General features: G+C 33.1%; 2 protein-coding genes across 5 annotated transcripts; one reads left to right on the top strand and one right to left on the bottom strand.

Annotated features, from left to right (window-relative positions):
• Nucleotides 1-3,187: 3,187 nt before the first annotated feature.
• Nucleotides 3,188-7,538, bottom strand: LOC105794107 (protein FAR-RED ELONGATED HYPOCOTYL 3). 4 transcript variants are annotated; one of them, XM_052628276.1, is made up of 9 exons: nt 7,351-7,538; nt 4,526-6,726; nt 4,383-4,439; nt 4,130-4,198; nt 3,988-4,053; nt 3,820-3,888; nt 3,697-3,738; nt 3,535-3,615; nt 3,188-3,463 (listed from the first exon to the last, which is right to left on the bottom strand). In XM_052628276.1, the coding sequence occupies exons 2-8, from the start codon at nt 6,680-6,682 to the stop codon at nt 3,559-3,561; spliced, it is 2,517 nt and encodes an 838-aa protein (XP_052484236.1). In that variant the 5' UTR covers nt 6,683-6,726; nt 7,351-7,538; the 3' UTR covers nt 3,188-3,463; nt 3,535-3,558. The 4 variants fall into 4 exon arrangements, with proteins under 4 accessions (XP_052484236.1, XP_052484237.1, XP_052484234.1 ...); XM_052628277.1 differs by having other exon boundaries at nt 3,188-3,480; nt 3,557-3,615; XM_052628274.1 differs by having other exon boundaries at nt 3,557-3,615.
• Nucleotides 7,539-18,420: 10,882 nt separating this feature from the next.
• LOC128039935 (uncharacterized) lies at nt 18,421-18,792 on the top strand. The gene has a single exon (XM_052628875.1). The coding sequence runs from the start codon at nt 18,421-18,423 to the stop codon at nt 18,790-18,792; it is 372 nt and encodes a 123-aa protein (XP_052484835.1).
• The last annotated feature ends 3,082 nt before the right edge of the window (nt 18,793-21,874 follow it).

Genomic DNA, 21,874 nt, shown 5'->3' with positions numbered 1-21,874 from the left:
AATACTATTTAATAAAATGATTTTTAAAAGATGAAGATTTTAAATTTCTTTTGAAATATACGTATTTAAAACATTTATTAAAAATTAAAATCGTGTTTAAATAATTTTAAAGTTTAAAATCACTTTCTTGTCTTTCATTATACGTTCAAATTTGTTTATAATATGTTATCATTATTTAGCTTGGGAAACATTGTTACAGTCGATATGGCTAAAACGTACACAGTTCTTAAGTGAATTAGAAATTCAAATTTATTAATTTAATTCTCATTAAACTATCAAACGGATCACATTATTGTTGTGAATAAGATAACCCAATAATTACATTATTTTACGAAATTCACTTTATATTCTAAAAACAATTTCACTGAATCAGGTGCACTAAATGTAATATTTTCGTCTATATATTTTTGTATGTTTTCGAATAAATTGATTTAATAAAATCCATTGATTATATTAATATCCTTTATATTGTCTTTAATGTTTTTGCACACAAAGCAAATTGGAAACAAATATTGACTTACTAATTATTTAACATTTAACTACTACTAAGCAGTATTACGTGGTCAGATCGTAATACGGAAAGACAACTTGTATTAGTAGATGAACTTAAACATATCCTTAGTCTAATAAAAAATGAGCAAACTGGTTGAAAGACTAATATGTTTTCTATCGTGTCCAATTGGGGAGATACTTTATTTTGAGTATCGGAATGGATGACTTCTAGAAGATAAAGACATAGATGTGGCTGACTGGACTGATAGTAAATCGGACATAACCTAAGTAGAATAGATCCTTAATCCATTTATGGATTTATTCACTTGTGACGTTCATAGTGTGACATACCTTAATCCCAAGTGGATGATGGACTATGCATGCACTTGTATACTTTGATGTAAGTAAAATAGATAATGAACCAAAAGTTGGTGTGTCAGGTATACGGCTTCTGCAATATGTAGCATCATTCACAATAGTGAAATTCATAGCCCAAGAAATGGGTAAATAATATCTTCTCAAAGAAATCATATGATAGATGAAATGTAAATGTGGTCACGGGTCGTTTATCTTTGAGATAAATGACTTAATTACTATTTGATAGTAATTGACTTGTTATGAAGGAAAATGTAATGACTACCATAAGATAAAATAGGATCATATTGGGAGAATGAATTTATCTCAAAGATATTAAGGATACCCTATGAGGGTAACACACTTATTACAATATCATTGGGTAAGCACCGATCAAGTAGTTCTCATAATGGTATGTAATTAGGAAGAACTCAATCACGATATTATAGTGAAATGACTTCATGACTTAATTGAATTTATAATTAATAGGCGAAAAGTGGAACTTAATTGTAAATAATTTGAGCCCTAATTATATATGTCCTAACCGATATTTTTGCTAGCTTATTGAAACCATAAATGATGCATAAATAATCAAATGAATAGAAATGGATGGAAATGATAAAATTAGAGAAATATGTTATATTCGAAATAAATGTGTTTTCTCACTAAGTATGTAAATGAATTGAGAAATAGTTTAAATTTTTGACTTATTATTTAATCAAAAATTGAAGTTTGAAAATAGAATTAAATTAATTGGTCATTGTTAATTCATTGAATATTTAGATTAAATATAATTTTCATAGATTCTTTTATGGTAAAATTATCATGACTTTAACGAAATTAGAATTAAGTTGAGAAAATTATTTAATTGAAAAAATAATTTATCTATTAGGAAATAATATTTATTTTGGGAAATAGAAAAACATGTATTAGATTGGATTAAATTATAAAGAGTTGAGTTAAAAGTTTAGAAATTACATATAATTTGACCTAATACAAGAGATACCCAATAATCCCTCATAATACATTAAAGATACATATAAGGGGCAACAACCTAAGCCTAGCCCTGGGGGCCATTTGGAGGTGCAGCCGCCCAGGGCCCAAGGTTGAATGGGTCTAAAATATTATTTTCCAAATTTTAAGGGGCCCAAAAAAAATTTAACTTTTAAAGGTCAAAATTTTTTTTACTAACTTTTAAGGGACTTAAAAAAAATTTTCTTTAACTTTTAAGGAACTTAAAACCCCATTTTATTGTTTTTCCTAGGGCCCTAAAAATGTCAAGAACAAGCCTAGGGTTTTTCGCCCCCCCCCCCTCTCCTAGTTAAATTAGGAGACTAGTTTTTTTATCAAATAAGTATTTTTTGTATTCTACTAATTCAACTAGGATTCTTTCTCTCCCTATAAATATAGTTGACACTGGTAGAGCTAAAAAGATAGAACTTTAAGATATTGTTATTCTGCGAAAAAAGTAGAAAGAATTTATTTTCTATGTATTAATTATATTTTTTGAAACAACAATCGTTTCTATTGAGAGAGAATTACTTTCCTATTAAAAGTAAGAAATTGTTTCTGATTTTGTATTTGATTCATGATTGCTCAAACCCACACTAGAAGCAATTTGTGGTATAAGAATTGTGGAGGTCATTCGGTTGAAAGTCGAAAACATCAAAGATCCGTCTTGCACAAAACACGAGTGCTTTTCAAGAAAATTTTATTATTATAAATATTATAAATCGATTCGATTTTTAAAATTTTAATTTTTTGCTATAATAGAAAATTAATTTTTAAATCAATTTTTTTCAATAAGTAAAATGATGTTTAGAGTAGTGATAGGAGAAATAAAAATTATTCCACTTCAGTTAAAAAGTTGGTCAAAACTGATCTCAAGATGGTTGCAATCTGCAATATTAGGGCCAAAACAATAAAGTTTGAGCGTGATGCTGATTTCGAGTTCAAATTTTCTTCACATTTTTTTAATCTGTTTTTCACTTGTCAAATTAATGTTTTGTAATGACATTTTAAAATCTTCTAAAATAAATTTATTTCATTATAATTATGCAGCTCAATTTTTAATGAAATTTAAATAAAATATATTAAAATTATTCTGTACTAATATTAACTAATATCAATTATGTTCAGAAGTATATATATATACACTTCCAATAGTATATATGAGTTTATCTTTTATGTTGATCAAAGATAATTACTTTAAATCAACAAATTAATTAAATTGAAAATAAGCCAAAAGGACATGGTAAAATATAGTAATTTCCTTTCAATAACAATGACAATAATATAATCATAAATATGAATCCATATCACAGTCTCCAAACCATGAATATTTGACGTAAACTGGCATAAATATATATATATATATATTGAATATAAAAATAACAAGGTCGTACCTGGGATCCAATTCACCCTATTTAGACGGTAAAAGTCGGATAATAATACAACAAACTTTACAGCATGACTCTCAATTCTATATTATATCTTACAGACACCAAATGAAGAGAAACAACGTTATTGTTTCTAATAATAATCATGCCATTTCCTTTCTTCACATCCAACTCCGCTTCCCTCCATTATTTCCATTCATCTTCTTTCATCCTCAAACCTACAAACCCACACATTCTTCTTTAACCTATAAATCATCAACTAGGGGAAATAAAAACACAAAAGCACAACCTCCACTGGTGAGAGAAAGTACCATCATGTGTGTCTCGATGCATCATCATGTAACTGTGCCACTCTCACGTTGGGGTCATCCTGTTGGGGGGACACCAAATAGATGTAAAGAAAGGCCAGAAACAAAATGGAATTGATTTTAGTCATATGCGGAATACTCACCCGAATGTAGAAACTAGGAGATCGAAAGAAATCCATGGGTCCCTGTTGAACAAAACAGAACATAAACAAAGTTACCATTTTAACTCGAAAAATATAAAGAAACTGACTGCACAGAGAGATTACCATTCCAGGCATGGCTTGCTGAGTGCCATAGTAACCATCATGGCTCGTTGCTATGGTGTTTAACTGTCCCTATGAATGCAAAACCCCAAATTGAGATTTACTCTCCTAATGCATTGGATAAATAAAGCTATATAATTAACTCATTATGGTTATAAAACATGATAATACCAGCCCCTGAATTGTCTGTTGATTCCCATAATAATTATCGCGCGGTGCCATTAAATTAAGCTGAACCTGCAAAAAGTATAAAACACGAAACGGAATATAACTACATAAAAAAGTTAAATGAAGTCAGCTGTAACAATCTTACCATTCCTTGGACGCTTGGTTGTGCACCAAAGTAACTATCTAGGGCTACTGATCTTGAGCTTAATTTATCCTACAAAATAAAAAACTAACAAGTGATGTGATCATATTTTGATCAATTTTATTCCAAAAGCTTGAGAACATTTCTTGATTGCAAAAGCTACAATAATCTTATTGTTATGCTATTACTTGATGCAGGTGCCATAAATCATCAAAACATCTTTAACTAGTCTGCTAATATATAGAACAGAACTAACCATTTGTTGCAAGCCATCCGTCGGTGCAACAGCCATTACCTCCTGCTCTGAGTTTCCCTAGACAGGAAAAGAAGCCTAAGTATGGACTGGTAACAGAATCTGCTAAAAATATATCCACATGGCAAACACTATTGACAACTAACCTTTCTCTTTTTGGTTGGGTTCTTTTTCTTATTCGTCTTGCTTGTGCTTCTGCTTTGATTGTCTTCTTCAATACAGATCATACCCTGGGTGGGAGATGCCACAGCTTCTGCAAGGCTCTTATTAGAAGTGTTTGCACTCAAACAGTTCCCAAAGGCTTCTTCCAGACTTCGGAATGCAATATAGTAGCTCTCTTGAGACAATGAACCCTCCTCAATCAACTTCATCCCTCGTTGAAATAAATCATTGTACCTCTGCGCCCTAGATTGAACCTGTTCAGATTCTTCACCCATGAAATGCCTGCTCTTTGCCTCTTTTGTCCATCGTTTCAAAATATATTGAGAAGGGATGGCTGAGCGGCCATTTATTTGGAGAACTACCATAGCGTGCCTGCAGAGATATCCTTTGTATTCATATAAGCGGCATATACAAGAAACTTCTGCCTTCATCTCATTCAAAGTAACAATAAAATCCTGATTCTTTTCAAGATCTTGAACTCTAAAAATGCTGCATGTTGAATCGTGATTTTCTGGCTTTGGATGACAAGCAATTGCACCCACAACCTCGATTTGAAACTTCTTGAATAATGTGTGTGTGTATACCCCCGCAACACTCTTCTCAAAAGGGGATGGAGATTTTAGTGCTGGCACTTTGCTCCATGAATCAGAATTTGCTTTCGCTTCCTCTTCATACCTATCTTGTAAAATTGCTTCATAATGTTTCAAAAAATCTTGCACCGTGGTCTTCTTGTGTACATACTTGTCAAAGAATGAGTTCACACTCTCGGCTCTCTGAACCGTAGACATCCCAGCCAACAAAACGTTCATTATATAGGTTGGCACCCACTTTTTGCGGTCTTCATACAACGATTTCATCCATTCATCATCCTTGAGTTCAAATCTATCAAGAATTTTCCACCACCTTTTGCCGAACTCTTCATCTGTCCAAGACCTGTAGATGCATTTCTCAAACTTTTCCATCAAGTTTCCGTACTGTTTGATTACATGACCAAGGTTCTCAGAAACCTTTCCTAATACGTGCCACAGGAAGAAGCAATGAAGTGTATTTGGAAAGATTTCTGCAACAACAGATTTCAGAGTTCGGTCTTGGTCGGTTATTAGGACTCTAGGAGATTGTCCACCCATTGCTTTCAGCCATGTCTGCATTAGCCAAGAAAATGTTGCAGCACTCTCATCTGATACCAATGCACATCCAAGCGGAATGCACTGGTAATGGTGGTTCACTCCAATAAATAGTGCAAGAGGCATCTTATATTTGTTTGTGACATAAGTGGTATCAAAAGACACAGCATCACAGAAATAACTGTAATCATGCCTACTCTTTGAATCAACCCAAAACAAACTCTTCAGACGCTGATCTTCACCCAGGTCTACTGCATAAAAGAAGTTTGAATTTATGCTCTGCATGTGTGTGAAAAATTCAAGTAAAATCTTAACATCAGCAGCTTCTAATGCCAAATTTCGACCTTTATCAAATGGATTTTTGGGATCATTCTTCAGCCCAACAACATTTTTATATTCAGCAAATTGTCTAGCCATTGCAGCATACATCCTTCTGGTCTGTTCACTGACAGCTTGGGCTGGCAAGAGTTCATGGTTATGTTCTTTCACAAAACTATGTATAACCCATTTTCCATCAGGCCTTCTCTTCACATGCATACTTGCTTTACAATCCGTCTTCGAACATGATCGCCGACCAGTTGCATTTTCAGGGTCTTGCTTGCTTTGTCTAGCTCGTGGCCGGTTAAAGGATTTGTCATATTCCCTTTTGGTCCCATATCTAGAACAGGCAAACTTTGCATCAATAAATTCTCTTGAAGTCTTCGAACGGCGGCTATTTTGTATAGCTGTGTTGAATCCCATAGACCGAGCATATTCTTGATAAAATGAATATGCTTCTCCATGTGATTCAAACTCCATACCAGAAAGTGGCTCAAGATTCGTATCCTCCTTGAAAGTCACCATATCCACAGCAGAAGAATGCATTTCCCCACCATCTTCAGCACGCAAAGCCTCTCCTACAACTTGAACCATTCCATTATGCAGTGATTCATCACCATCTAGCATATTATCAATTCCATTTGCATCTTCATCTTCCTTACACTGTTCACCAGAAGGTAACCTAAGATCTATGTCCATGATTGAAACTTGTTTCCCTCAACTAACTGTTTTCCTGACTGAACCTGAAAAAATTAAGATGTAGAAGGACGCCATCATGTCAGCATAAAGAACCCATGACAAAAAGCAATTCACAATAGCCTACTACAATTATAAAAGATAGACAAACTAATTGAAGTCCGCTTTAGCTCTTGGACAATCCTGGATATACATGTATCTATAAAGGAAGCAAATCCCAAAGCTACATATATGATGGGTATTTCAAATTTCCTTAGCTATAAGTTGATACATGAAGACCTTTTCCCTAATACCAACACTCCAAACGAACAAAAAGGCTACAATTTTAACAACTTTTAAGGATTTTAGCCATAAATTAGCTAACAAGATTAGGCAAGCAACTAATAATATGATATCAGCAAACTAAGATTCATGGGACCAAATAATTTCGAAAGATATGAACCCAGAAAATCAATCACAATTACAGAATTCAATAAAATTGGGAAGGTTTCAATCATATAATGAATTTAATATTAAAACAGAAGAAAAAAGTAAACGAAAATAAATTTGGGGATGATGGGATCGAAATCGAAAATTTAAAAGAAAAAGAACAGGGAAATTGCGAAAATTCAAAAGGCAGAATTGGAAAGCAAAATAGTTGGGGGGGGGGGGGGATTAAAATAAAGGAACACCTGGAGTGGAGGTGAAATAGAACGAGTGATGATTCTGCGAAAACCGAAGGCGAGTGGGGTTAAGGGCGCGTAGAGAGTTGGGGGGGGGGGGATTTAGGGTTTCCTGCTTTCCTTCCACTCGCTTTTCTCTCTCACTCGCCAATTTGGGGATCTCAGACTCTGTTCTCGCTTTCACTCGCCCATTTTATGAGTAAAATAAGCTAATCCTATTATTATTTAATAGTCTAGTCTGCTTTTTCTTTTAATGTTGAATATTTTGCTTTCTGTGTTGGGCCTCAACTCCATCCATACTACTACTACTACGAAGAGAAAAAAACCCATTTGATCTAACAGATTTCGGCTCAAACGCAAAATAAGCCCTCAAATCTTAACCTCCTTTAACCATCGTCTCTCGTAGCCTTCAATTTTGGTTTTTCTGATGGGAAAAAATTCTCAATTTATTTACCAATGTTTAAAATTTTATTTTATGGTCACTTCGCATTAAATTTCTACTAAAACACCGATTATACATACCACCTATTTATTATTCTTCTTCTTCCTTTTTTTTCTCTTGCATACACCTTTATTCGCAAGAATGGAAAGAAACTATACAACAATAGTTATTCTGTGCAAATAAAATAGAGTTGTAATTGAAAGTATAACTATGGATGAAATAGAATGAGTACGTAAGCGATATTCTTATGTTCAATTTAGGATAATAAGTAAGAAAAATGATCAAATGATAAATATATCCTTTAATAGATTTTTAATAAAATTTTAAAATGTTGGAATGACCAATATATCTTTTAATAAATCATATTTTTTAAAATAAAAGTATAATGTCAAGAAAAACCCTTTAACATTTATCTATAGCAAACTTACCCTTATTTTTTTGGAATAAATTTGCTTTGGGTTAAATATAATATTAGTACCCAAACTTATACACTTCTCCCATATTGGTACTTATAGTTTGGTTTTTTCTCAGATTGGTACCCGAACATTTTTTCCCTCCACTAGTTTGATACCTGAGACTAATGGCGTTAATTTTTTTGCTGACGTGGTAGCACTGATCAATCGTATGCCGCTATGTGGCATCCTATTTGGCCTTCTTTTTGTTTTTTTGTTTTTAATTTTCCCCCATTCTCATTTTTCTTTTATTTTCTTTTTTTTTTTGGGTGTGCCTTCTACACTTCTTTCTTTCTTCTTTCCTCCTCAAACCCCTCCAATTCCCCCAATGTTCAGACCAGCAATGAAGAAACAACAGTAGCAGTAAATACTGCTCCTTTTTTCTTTCTCCTCCGTCCTTTGGTTTTTGTTCTCTTTTCTCCTAAAAAACCTTTCTTTTGTTCTCTTTCAAGAAAAAAATTAGAAACCTAAATAGCCAAAATTTTCTCTTCTTTTAGGGCTCAACAAATCTAAGGAGATAGTGACCTCCTCACGGCTTAAGGGATAAACCTAGGTGAGGCCGCTATCATTGGAGCCTCCTCCTTTTGTCAGTAAAAAATTGAGCCTAAAATCCCCCAAACCCCTAAAGCTTAACATGCATGCAAGTTTTTTTGTTCTGAGATTGTGTAGCAGATTGATGTTCTGATAGTTTTTATTTTTTTCTGAGATTGTTTTTGAAATTGTGTAGCCGATTGGTATTTTGCAAGTTTTTGTAATATTCGAAAAAGTTTTTCAAAGATTTTATTTTAAACCTTGATTCTGTCTAGGGGTTCAAGATTTTCCATAAACATGTTTTTCAAACATAAAAAATTTCAATCTTGCATTCTTGATCAGGTAAAAACTTCAAGAGTGATAAAAAAAACTCAAAGTGAAAAGGAAAACAACTCAAAAAAGGTTGAAAAGGAAAATAACTCAAAGAGGCTTCCATGGATTATGTAGAGGAAAATTTTGAAACTTGTGTATTTGGATTTTGGTGGTGATTGGATGGTGAGAAAGAGAGGGAAAATTTTGAGAGTTTTTTACGGAAAAAAGATGAAGTGTAGAAGCATGTCCAACCAAAGAAAAAAGGAAGAGGAGGGAAAATAAAAAGAAAAATGAGGAACAAGAGGATACCACGTGCCAGTGTCCGATTGGTCAGTGTTGCCATATCAAAAAAAATAACGACGTTAGTCTCATGTACCAAACTAGTGGACGAAACAAAAGTTCGGGTACGAATCTAGGACAAAAAAACCATAGGTACCAATCTAGGAGAAGTGTACAAGTTCAGGTACTAATATTATATTTAACCCTTTTGCTTTCAATGTTTCAAAGTCAAATCAAATTAGTTTATTTATAATGGAAAAAGTAACGGTGTTGACATAGCATGACCATGTGCCAATTTTTAATTGATATGGTTAAAGCAATGTCGTTTCAGCTATTAACCTAAAATTTAACGTGGAATTAGAAAATAAAAAAATAAAAACAAAAAGAATGAAAATCTCATATTTACAATAGGTTTCAGCCTTTAGTCATTGTGATGATTTCTCTCTTCACTGCAAAAGAATCTCAAATGTCATTAAGCCTCTTTTTTAAATAGATTGACACTCATCTACAAAAAAATTATTTAGTTACTTTGACAGATTTGTTCAAATCCTACCACTTATGAAAATTATGATAAAATTAAATTTGATTTTAAACTAATTTATAAGGTATAGTGTAATGATTCGGTTTCTAATGGTGTCGAAAAAGGCGATTTTGGGACCCTGCTTTCGTAAACTGAGTCCATAAATGTTTAGTAGAGATATTTATGGGGTTATCATATTGATGAATTGAAATTTGGTTAAGTGATTTAACCAAATTTGTGAGTGAGTATGGCTCAGGGACTAAATTGTAAAAAGTTTAATCATTATAGATTTTTAATTAGATTAAGGCTTCAGGACTTAAATAATAATTAACCAAAGAATCAAAATAGCAAATAGACCTATTTTAAATATATGTTAGTGGACGACATGATGTATGTTAATTATTTTAAGTAATTAAGGTTTAAATAAACTAAAACATAACTAAATTAAACTAATTATCTTATAATAAACTATATATATGAAGTAGTGGAAGAAGAGATAAATTTCATCTTCTCCAACCATCCAAAATCTCGAATCAAGAGGGGAGAAAGCCATTGAAGGGTTTTCAAGCTTTTTGGCTTTAATTTCAAGTAAGTCTCTAGCCATTTTAATTTGATTTTTATGGAAATTGAATCATGGAAGCTTGATTTAGCTAGCTCATGTACTAATTTGTAAATTTGCTAAATTTTTTGGAAGTTTTCATGGTTGAAAATTGAATGATTTATGTTTCAAATTGTTAGAAATTAAGCTTAGTATGTGAAGACGACTAAATTGTAAAGCTTAATTATTAATTTCATACATTAGGGACCAAATTGAATAAAATAAAAAATTCTCAAGAATTTTTTGTTCGGATAGAAAATATAAGGTACCTAATGAGTTTTGGTGAAATAAGATTTTAATCCGAGGCCATGAATTGGAAGTTATGCTTGTCCAAATTTTAGGACTAAATTGAACAATTTGTAAAATGTGTGAAATTTGGTTTTTTATTCTGATTTGGCTGGAAATTGATAATGTGATATGTTTTATGATTATTTTTAGCTAATGACAACACCGAACAACCAAGAGGGAAAGGAAAAGTGAAAAGTATCAACGAGTGACACGCGAAACCTCGGTTTGTACTTTTCTGATTCAGGATAGAAATGTTTGATTTTATATGTATGTTTATTGATTGTTGAATCATTGAGGTGAGTATATTATGATAATATGAAATGTTTTGATTGAATTTGATAAGGAACATTATGGTAGAAGACTATAATGAATAAAATGGGAAATGATATTTAATACTTAAATTATGATTTGTGATATGAAAATTATATTAAAATATATTTTATAATATGCAATATGAGTTTTGATGATGAAATGAGGCTGTGATTGTGAATTTGATTGAGAAACAATATATGTACTAAATTGAAAAAAAAATTTATGCGATAGAACAATATACAAGGTACAAAATGCATATGTGACTAAATACATGATATGAATATGCGAGTAAGATGACTACAGGTATGGAAATGTTTATATATATGTAATTGATGCCAATGTGAACTTAGTAAAATATTAGGATACGATTAGCATGCCAATAGTGCGCACTTGTACAGGATATGTGGTTGTATAGAGATCATTACATGTTATAACGGGATCTAGCATGCAACAGCTCGTCTGGCGAAGTCTTGGTATCTTATTACTGTTTGGTCTCCTGGTAAAATAAGTGTATATATGAGTAAGTAAAGTGTTTATTTTGTCTAAGTATAGGATTCTTTGTATGCGCCACTTGGCGAACTCTTAGCTTTGGCGTAGATTTGTGGTTTAGCGGACTCTTCTGTTAAATGTACACCACCCAAATACTTTGGCAAACTCATTTGGTTTGCAGTTGAATAGATTTGTTTATTATTTTAGTAAGGAAATTTAGTTAGTTAAGTTGAGAATTAGTTATAACGGAACTAAGCTACTATAGATGAAAAGACTTAAGTTATGTTAAACGTACTTAATCACGGGAATCAAGTGTTAGAGGAATTATCTGACTTTTCTACTAAACATTGTTTTTGTGCTTAAGTATATAATGATAGCAGTGACTTCACCGAGAATCTTTACATTTTCTTTGTATTTATCTTCCTTCTTAATTTTCTTTGTACTTTCTAAAAACGTAAGTCCAGAAAACCTCTTCGAAGTTGGGTTCGCTATAGTTAGCTAACTTACACGTTAGTTTTAGCTCACTGGTAATTTCTGATGAACCTTAGGTTATTTTCAAAGTTATTTACGTATTTTTGGTTCTCCATGCATAAGTTTTAGATTGGTGTGTAAGGAAGAAAACTTCCTGATTTTGGGTTTAATGTTGATGTTTCTTGCATGCATGTTTAGATTCGATAGAGTAGTGATCTGATATGTTGAATTATCCCTATTTTTAGCTCAAGAAGCTACTGAAGGTCCAAGTGACAAAGGCAAAAGACCTTCTATATAGAATTTGCTATACTTCTGGTGAGTTCTTTCTTACTTCCATGAGTGTGGTATTCTTTACTTTATAGTTTTGTAAGGCAAGTATTTTTACCCTGTAAAGGATAACAAAAATATGTGTATGAATAATGGTTGTCTAGAGTCATCAGTTTGAGTTCAATATGTCTGGGATAAAGAGTATGTGTCATTTTCATGTTAAGACACTACCATCTACTTCTGATATGAATGATATGACATGATATGATTTGATATACGGATCTGAAGTTGAAGATATCTGGTAGAGCAGATATATTGCAAACCGGATTGGTAGATCAAGATAAAACATGCTACTGAATGATTCTCATATGGAGAGATATAAGGGGAGAATGTATATGAATGAAACGAAAACATATGATATGTTTATGACTCTAAATTCTGACTATGTGGCTGGCATAAAAATGGAATGTTTGAGTTATGTTGTGTTGGCGTATAGTATTTGCCCATGTGATACACCATCAGTGTACTATGTAACTCCCCAAACCCAATCCTTAAGGAGGACCCAGGATTGACGCGTTATTGCCTTAAAATCTTTTCCTTTAAACTTATACAGGCATGGACTTCATAAAAATATAGTTCAAATAAATATGACTTGTAAATCCTTTGCAAAATTAAAGATAAATAAGGTTATACATTTCCAAGGAAAATGGAAAACATAGACACTCCATTGGAAGCTTTTAAAATCATATTTCACATAGCCTATATTTAACTACAACATCATATACATATAAATATAATTAGAAAAAAAAAACATTAATCATTCAAGGTAAATAATTCGGTACTTTGCCAAAAGCATAATCACTTCACTGAGGTTTCATTGAAATAATGGTTTTAAAAGAATAGTTTTAAAATATAAAATTCAGTCTTTGAATGACACCATCTTGACACTACCTTCATACCATGCATCATACAAAATACTTAGAAATCTCATATAATAGATGTCCTCTAGCATCATCTTTGCGAAGTCCTTTACTTCGTTAGGGATCTTAAGAAGGAAACGTAACTAAATAAGTTCATCGAACTTAATGAGTTCCAGAGCAAACATCTCAATAGTTATATATATAATACCAATAAACCTTTCCAATTCAACAAGTCATACAATTCACCTGTTGAAGAATACCATTCACAAATAAACTTTACTATAGACACTATTCCTTTGGAGCATACACTATGCCCATGCAGATATGCAGACAACCTTCTTCATGCTAGCCACAACCAAGTCCATGATCAAGCCTTAGCATTAATTTCATTCGTTCCATCATGATTTGCCAATCTAGTTTGTAATAACTCTTGCCCTACCAGAGGCTACATGATCCCTTTTCATGTCATTAAAGGCATCTTCGTGATTTAATTTTTATAACTAAGTTCATAGTGTTCATTCTAGAACAATGGGTCGTGGCTTAAACACGAAGAAAGACTTTTACTCCATTTACATAGACAACTAACTCAGATTTATGACCACGAACCTTTATTACTCATACAAAAGCATGTTGTCTTATAGGATAAGAGTGCTTACCTCAATCAAACATAAATGAGACCATAATAGACATACATGGAAGCAAGAAGGAACTCACCAGAAAATGCAGCAAGATCAAACAATAAGATTCTTGCCCTTATCACGAGAGTTTTTAGGAGTTTCTTGAGCTATAATATAAAAAGTTAACTTGTGAGATCATTTTACCAGAAAAACTAAACACGTTTAATATGAACATTAACAGGAAACCTAGAATCTAGAAGTTTCCTCCTTTACACCTCAAATTGACCCTAAAGTATAAGACCCTAGGGCCTTGTAAATAACCATGAAAATAACTTGAATTTTTATTGATATTTACCAGACACAATACGACGATGGATTTGGTTGATATAGTGAACCCAAATCTTCAAGCAAGTCTTAAGTCTAGAGTTTTTCGGGAGAAAAAATTGTAGAGAAAGCTTGAAAAAAAATGTGGTTGTCAAAGAAAGCGTAAAACTTGCTCAAGAAGCTAAAGCTTTCTTTATACAAATATAGACAGAAGGAAAAACTTAGTGGATAAGTTTGATTTCCCTCCAAACCCCTTGTTCCTTGTGAATAAGCACTTCATCTCTTCATAAATGCGGGTCTGATAGGTTAAAGAAACTTAGTCCTATACTAACCACATTCTCGTTCATCTAACTAGATTGTTCAACTATGATAATAAAATAATAATAAAGTAAACGATTCTTTCAAATTAAGGTTTTAACACTAAGGGCTTAATCATTTCATCTAACAATTGGGGTGGCATATACCTTCAAAAGAGTCCATCAAACCACCAAGCTTGCCTAATGCAGACTTCGCTCGGAGGCATATCTATATACTCATATACTTAGTCAAATTTAATACCTACCTACTCAAAACTTACTCTATATGTCTTACTTCTATAAACAGTATGCGAACACTAGGGCTTCGTCGGGCATGATGTTACATGCTGAGTTTGTCTGAGCCTTGTATACGCTATTGGGCGTACTCTATGATACTATGAGAAATTTCTTTGAAAGATTGAATTGTACTATTAGTATTCTTACTTAAGATCTCTATGAAAGTCATTAGGTTCTTATGAACTTACCCTGTTACCTTTTCCTTTTCAGGCTTGCTATGTGAAGGAGAACTATTAGAAAGACTACGTTGGAGGTCATCTATTGTTGTGAGACATTTGTTTATTTGTACTATGCATGACATATGGGGGTGATAACTTGTTGTATTTTGAGCAGGATTTGTATTTGAAACTTATGTTTGATAAACTATGTTTTAATGAATATTTATTTAAGTTTATGGAATGGTTCTGCAGGCTTGTATTTTGAATGATGTAAATATCTTATTGAAGTTTATACGCCATTTGCCTCATACTTTATTTCAGTATTTTATTAAAATTTTAATTCAAACACCACGATTATACAAAGTTTACACTAGAAAAAATTTTAAAGATAGATGATTTCTAAGTAATGACATGTCATACTTGGGTCCTTTTAAGGGATCGAGTTTGGTGTGTTACAAGTTGGTATTAAAGCTGAGGTTTAGCTGATTCTTGGAAAATTGAAGGTTGTGTCACCCCATCATGCATAGTATGCCTCTGGCTTAGTCCTTGATGTTTGAATTAAGTTAAAATTTCTTTTGTAGTGATATAAAAAAATGTATGATGGGTCTAGAGAAGCTATCGAAGAAGAAATTGAGTCATGTGCTTACACAAGAACAGGCCCCTACTAATAATATGGGTAATGCAAGGAATGCCTTTAGGAATGTATTTTTCACGATGATGACACAATCGTTTGATCAGTTTATGGGAAACACTCAAGAACCCCAGCCACAACAACCTTAGCAACCACAACCTGAAGTGGTTCGCCCAGCACAACCTGGTCCATATGTACTTGTTTTGACTTCATCTAAAATTGATCATGTAAGGGAGATTAGAAAAGGAGGTTCCAAAGAGTTTCTTGGTGATAAAGGTGATGATCCCACTATGGTTGAGCAGTGGTTATCTCGTTTATGTAGAGTGATAAAAATAATTGAAATGTACCCTTGCGGTTAGTCTTCTTTGTGCTATGTCATTGTTAGAAGAGGAAGCCTCTCAATGGTGGGAAACCTTGGTTAGTGTAACTCTTGAAGAAAATTGACTATGACTTCTTTCTGGAAAATTTCAGGGAAAGATATGTATACCAGATGTATTTTGAACAAATGAAGGAGGAATTTTTGTATTTAAGACAGAGTAGGATGATTTTTATGGAGTATGAGCGAGAATTCCTCAAACTTAGTCGCTATGCAAAGAGCATGTTTTAGACAAAGAATGGAATGTGAGATAAATTTGAGTGGGGACTAAGGGATGAAATTCGTGCATTAGTGGTAGTTTCTGAATGTAAAACTCTTGCAGCAATGGCAGTCAAGCCTATAAGATAGAAATGATCATCAAAGACAGAAGTAAGAATTTTGAAAGAAAAAAGATGAAGAGGGGAAGGTTAAGCCCTCCACCTTCATCGGGTTTTAAAAAGCCTTGCAAACAAATTATTTCAGCTTCGAAAAGGGATTTGCAGCATACAAGTTTCAAGCGTGAAGGATTCAGTAGACCAGCTGCTTTGATGGCAAGCTCTGGTGGTTTTAGAATGGTGAGAAGTGTTTGTGAATTTTGTGGTAAAAATCATGGTGGAGAATGCAGAAAGCAATTAGGGGCATGTTAAGGATTTTGATCCAAAGATCGTTTAGTTAAGGATTGGCAATCTAAGATTGAAGCAAGCTTAGAGCAGTCTGTACGAGGACCTCAAAAGTTTCAGCAAGAGACTAGATTTAGAATGGCAACAAAGTCTGGTTCAGTACAGGGAGCACCAAGGAAAAAATTTAGTAAGCCAAGTTCTAGAATGTCAGCTGGAGCTTATGTGATGAAAGCAAAGGAGGATGCTGATTTGCTTGAGGTCATAACGTGTAAGTTTTTTTCTCGAAAATAGTATTTATGCTTTGATAGATCTAGGGTCTACGAATTCATATATTTTTACTAAGGTTGTAGAAGGTCTAATTCTTGAATTAGTATATTCTGAAACCAATGTGTTAGTAACCAATCATTTGGGTCAGAGTAGTATGGTGAATAAGTTGATAAAGAATTGTCCATTGGTATTTGGTAGGTATATATTTTTGGCAGACTTGTTATTACTGAGATTTCATGAATTTGATGCTATTTTAAGGTTGGCTTGGTTGACAAGACATAATGCTATGGTTGATTATCGTGCAAGAGGTGTACATCTAATAACTGTTAAGGGTAAGGAGCTATTGATGTTTGGTATACAGACTAGTTTGGCGAACAGGATAATCTCTATTGTGTCTGCCAAAAAGATGATTGTTAAGGGTGTAAATGCTTATTTGGATTATATCATGGATTCATCTGAATCAAGAAAGGAAATTAGTCAAGTTCCTATGGTAAGAGAATTTCCAGATGTGTTTCTAGGGGAACTTCCTAGAGTGCTACCTAAGAGAGAAGTAGAGTTTATGATTGAGTTGGAGCTTGGAACAACATCGATCTTCTATACTCCCTACAAAATGGAACCGTTAGAACTTAAAGAACTAAAAGAGCAATTGCAAGATAAGTTAAATAAGGGTTTTATAAGACCAAGTGTATCACCGTGGAGTGCACAAATTCTGTTTGTGAAAAAGAAAGATGGAACAATGTGCTTATGTATAGATTACCATTAATTGAACAAGGTAACAATAAAGAATATGTATCTTCTGCCCAAGATTGAAGATTTGTTTGATCAGTTATGTGGGGCTACGGTTTACTCCAAAATTGATATGAAGTTTGGATACTATCAGGTAAAGATTAAGGGTGATGATGTGCCTAAAATAGCCTTTTGATTGAGGTATGGTCACTATGAATTTTTTGTAATGCCTTCTAGTTTGACTAATGTGCCTGCAATATTTATGGATTTGACGAACAAAGTATTTTGGCCATATCTATACCAATTGGTAGTGGTCTTTATTGATGATATATTGGTTTATTCTAAGAATGAAGTTGATCATGAGGAACATTGAGAATTGTGCTGAAAACTCTTCGTGATAATCAATTACATGCTAAGTTCAATAAATGCGAGTTTTGGCTGAGAGAAGTACATTTTCTAGGTCATGTTATGTCTATTGACGGTATTAAAGTTTGAGTGGAATGAAAAGTGTCAGTAAAGTTATGAAAAGTTAAAAGCAGTTTTGACTGAAGCTCCGGTTTTAGTACAACCAGAGTCTAGTGTATAGTATACAATTTTTACTGACACATCTTTGAATGGGCTTGGATGTGTGCTTATGCATAAGGGTAAGGTTATAGCTTATGCATCTTATCAACTTAAACCTCATGGGAAAAACTATCCCACTTATGATCTGGAATTAGCAGTAGTAGTTTTGACATTAAAGATATAGAGTCATTATTTATATGGAGAAAAGTGTCATGTGTTCTCTGATTGTAAAAGTTTGAAGTATTTTATGACTCAAAGGGATATGAATTTGTGCCAAATAAGATGGTTAGAACTGTTGAAATATTATGACCTGACCATTGAGTACTATCCAAGGAAAGAAAATATGGTAGTGGATGCTTTGAGTAAAAAGACTGTGGTAGCATTATTATCTCTCCGAGCAAAAGTAAGTATGTCTGGTAATGGATCATTACTGGCAGAATTAATTGTGAAGTCAACCTTTCTTTCTCAAATACTAGAAGAGCATATGAAAGATGTTCAGTGTGCTTTGTTGAAAAAGCAAATGATATCTGGAAAAGCAGTAAATTTTAGTCTGGGTAAACATGGTGAGTTGCGATTCACGGGAAGAATATTTGTACCAGTTGAGAATGATTTGAGGAGAGAGTTTCTAAGAGAAGCTCCTCAGGGACCTTTTTCACTCTATCCTGAGAGTATCAAAATGTACCTCCCCGCTTTAGATTGGGAACCAAGATTGTAGGTATTCGAATAGGGGTTTCTACCCCTATTACCCAAATAATTTACCTTTTCCAGCTGGCTCTCATAATATACTCATAACTTTGAGCTAAGTAATTCATGGATAGTTTGACGGAGGTCTCCAATCGGTGCAAATTTTCCAATATTTGTTTATATTTATCCTCTTCATGGACCAATTTAATAGTTGATGGTTTTAGGTTGTAGGAAAATCTTTCATTCAGCCACATGTACGAGCTCATGGCCATGACACCAATTAGCTGACAGGCTTGCTCGTATGTATTGTTCATGAACGCTCCTCCAGATGCACCATCTAACTCAGACTTCAAATTCTCATCCAAACAATTATAAAAGATTTGCATCTGAAGACACTGTTGAATCCCATGATGGGGACATTTCCTTAACAACAATTTAAAGTATTATCATGCCTCGTATATGTTTTCGCCCTTAATCTTGTTGAAGTTGGCTATATTGCGTCTTAATTGGATGGGTATACTTATGGGGAAGAACTTGTGTAAGAAGCTTCCAGCTAACTCGTCCCACGTAGTAATAGAACATGGAGCCTGTAAGTCAAGCCAATCAATCGTGTTATCACACAATGAAAGGGGGAAAACTGATGACGAATAGCGTCATCGATGACCCCATTATATTTAAAGGTATTGCAAAGTTGGAGGAACCACTTTAAGTGTTGGTTTGGATCTTCAGTCATATTAACTTGGAATTGCAGAGTGTTTTGAAACATCTAGATGGTGCCCTGCTTGATTTCAAAATTATTGTCATTAATAATCGGCCTGTCGATACTACCTCGCTCCGCATCAAATGTAGGTAACGCATATTCATGCAATGTTCTCTCCTATTGAGCCATCACCGGCTCTCTCCTTATCTGATCTGGTGATTCAATCGGATCGTCAAACAATAAGTTTTCTCAGGATCATCTGCTATCAGTTTCATCTCAAAATTCTCTTTGGCTCCAGATTTAGCTCGATTGGAATGGTTTCGCTTCAAGTCATACATTGAAATAAGAGAAACAAATATCATATTATTAACGAAAATCAAATTAAAAATAACAAGAATAAAATCGTATCTATAATTGACAATTTTCCTATTTATCCTATTAATTGAAAAAAGTCAAATTTAGTTTAATGTCAAAACCTCCCCGGTAACGACACCAACAATTTGACTTCTGCTAGACGTGAAAACATCTAAGATGGAAATACTGCAACAAAAAGATAGAAAATAGAATAGCAGTGTCCAAAAGTATATGGATCAAATTGTAATATAATAAATTTACAACAAAACACTTCGAGAAGTATTCCAAGGATCGTACACAAGGGACTTTGAATCAAACCAAAAACTACATTCTACACTAACAGGGCTAAATAGTAATAATCAAAATTATAGTACGAATAACCAGATAAAAAATTAAGCAAGAAAATTAACAGAAAGTAATTAAATAAGGCTAATAGTCAAAATTCACTTAATTGACAAACAGAAGATTAACTCATTCAGTGTCAATAATTTCCTTTAAAATTCAGGTTTTAATAAATTAGCTAATAATTAACTAGTTATTACATATCAACCTTTAACTAATTAACTAATCGAAAAAAAACCACTTATCTCTCGACCTCGTAGTTTAAACTGGGTTGAATTAAGAGTTGCTCGGTAAGTAATTCTCTTGACCTCATTTACCTAGATTACTTCCTAGTGTTGTCAATTCTAGGGTTTAAGCATACAAAATTCATACCAACTAATTTTAAGGCAAACCCTAATTCTTCAGTTAATTAATCCCACCTTCAATCATTAATCTCCTTATGGGTTTAGCCACTCATGGATCTAAATGAAAAATTCCCTAACTTTAATTTAAACATGCAAAAAATATTAAACTGAAGAAAAAGGAAAAGAGAAATTGATCTGTTTCGATGTTGAATGCGCTCAAAAGCGAAAAACCCTTTAACAACCATCGAGATAACGTCGATATCAAATGAAGACCAAAGAAAATTTATGAAAAACTAAAGAAACAAAACCTTGGAATGAAATTGAGTCCAAGTCTAAAAAACGAGAATAATAATTCTAATAGAGAAACTAGAAATAAATTGAACTAAAATTAATAATCTAAAATCTAATATAAAAATAGCCTCATCAGTTAAGCCTGAACATTTCTATATATAGGCAGTTGTATGTACCCTAATTAGGTCAAGTATAGGCCATTAAATTGAATAAAATACATTGTGCAAACGAAAACACCCTTAGCATTATTTTGGCCTCAGTCACAGCAATGCCACAACACTGGTCCTAACTTTGAATGGAACTTTTCTTGGATGGAAATGTGATGTTGCGACACTACATGATGGTGTTGCAACATTAACGTCATCCTAGGTGTTCCTTGGCCTGAAAATGGTGCCCTACACATTAAATTAGCTCATCAGTCCTACCCTAGGCCCATATTGGCCCAATGGGTCATTACAATACCAAAATATGCGTAAAAATGATTAGTTTACTAAAATTTCATCTAGACTACTAAATTGGAAAACTAATCGTAATACTAATAAAATGGTTAGAACACAAGCTCATTAAGAATTGAAAATACTCTAATTTGTCACAATGAATTGTGGTAGATCATTAAAAGCATGAAAGAAATTGTGTTTCATGGAATGCTTTGAGATGACCTAAGGAATTTCTTGAATAGCCAATATTGAAATGACCTACCTTTATGCTATGCATCCCTAGTTCCCATGTTTGAGCATATTTACTCTTCCTTGATGAACCTTTATGTAATATTGAAACCTTCAGCCAAAATTGAATTAAAAATTGAACCTTTCCTTGTTTTTGATCCTTTATTGCATTATGAAATAAACGTCAGACAATGGATATTGAGGTTTAGGTAGGGACCTATCGATAGTTTCAAAATAAGTTTGAGATAGAAAAGTGAAGAGATAGGACAATATGGTGAGTATAGGACTCTTGTAAAAATGTGCGTAATGGAAAATATTTGAGTGAACAAAAACATTGTGAGGATTAAAAGCAAAACGAGTGGATAAAAGCATGAATATTGTTAAAAGCATTGAGAGTGAAAAAAAAGTGAAATATTT

Source organism: Gossypium raimondii, chromosome 3 (genome assembly GCF_025698545.1).
Source record: "Gossypium raimondii isolate GPD5lz chromosome 3, ASM2569854v1, whole genome shotgun sequence".
In the NCBI taxonomy this organism is placed as follows: Eukaryota; Viridiplantae; Streptophyta; class Magnoliopsida; order Malvales; family Malvaceae; genus Gossypium; species Gossypium raimondii.
The sequence above is the reverse complement of the archived record's forward strand: the minus strand, read 5'-3'. Positions and strand labels throughout refer to the sequence as shown.

What these genes read in the sequence shown, in the direction of transcription:
- LOC128039935 (XM_052628875.1), top strand. Translation starts at nt 18,421, where the DNA reads ATGGTAGTGGATGCTTTGAGTAAAAAGACTGTGGTAGCATTATTATCT.
- LOC105794107 (XM_052628276.1), bottom strand. Translation starts at nt 6,682, where the DNA reads ATGGACATAGATCTTAGGTTACCTTCTGGTGAACAGTGTAAGGAAGAT. An exon ending in AACCAAGCGTCCAAGGAATG is followed by an intron (nt 4,054 to 4,129) that starts GTAAGATTGTTA and finishes TACTTTTTGCAG; the next exon opens with GTTCAGCTTAATTTAATGGC. An exon ending in CTCCTAGTTTCTACATTCGG is followed by an intron (nt 3,616 to 3,696) that starts GTGAGTATTCCG and finishes TCCCCCCAACAG; the next exon opens with GATGACCCCAACGTGAGAGT.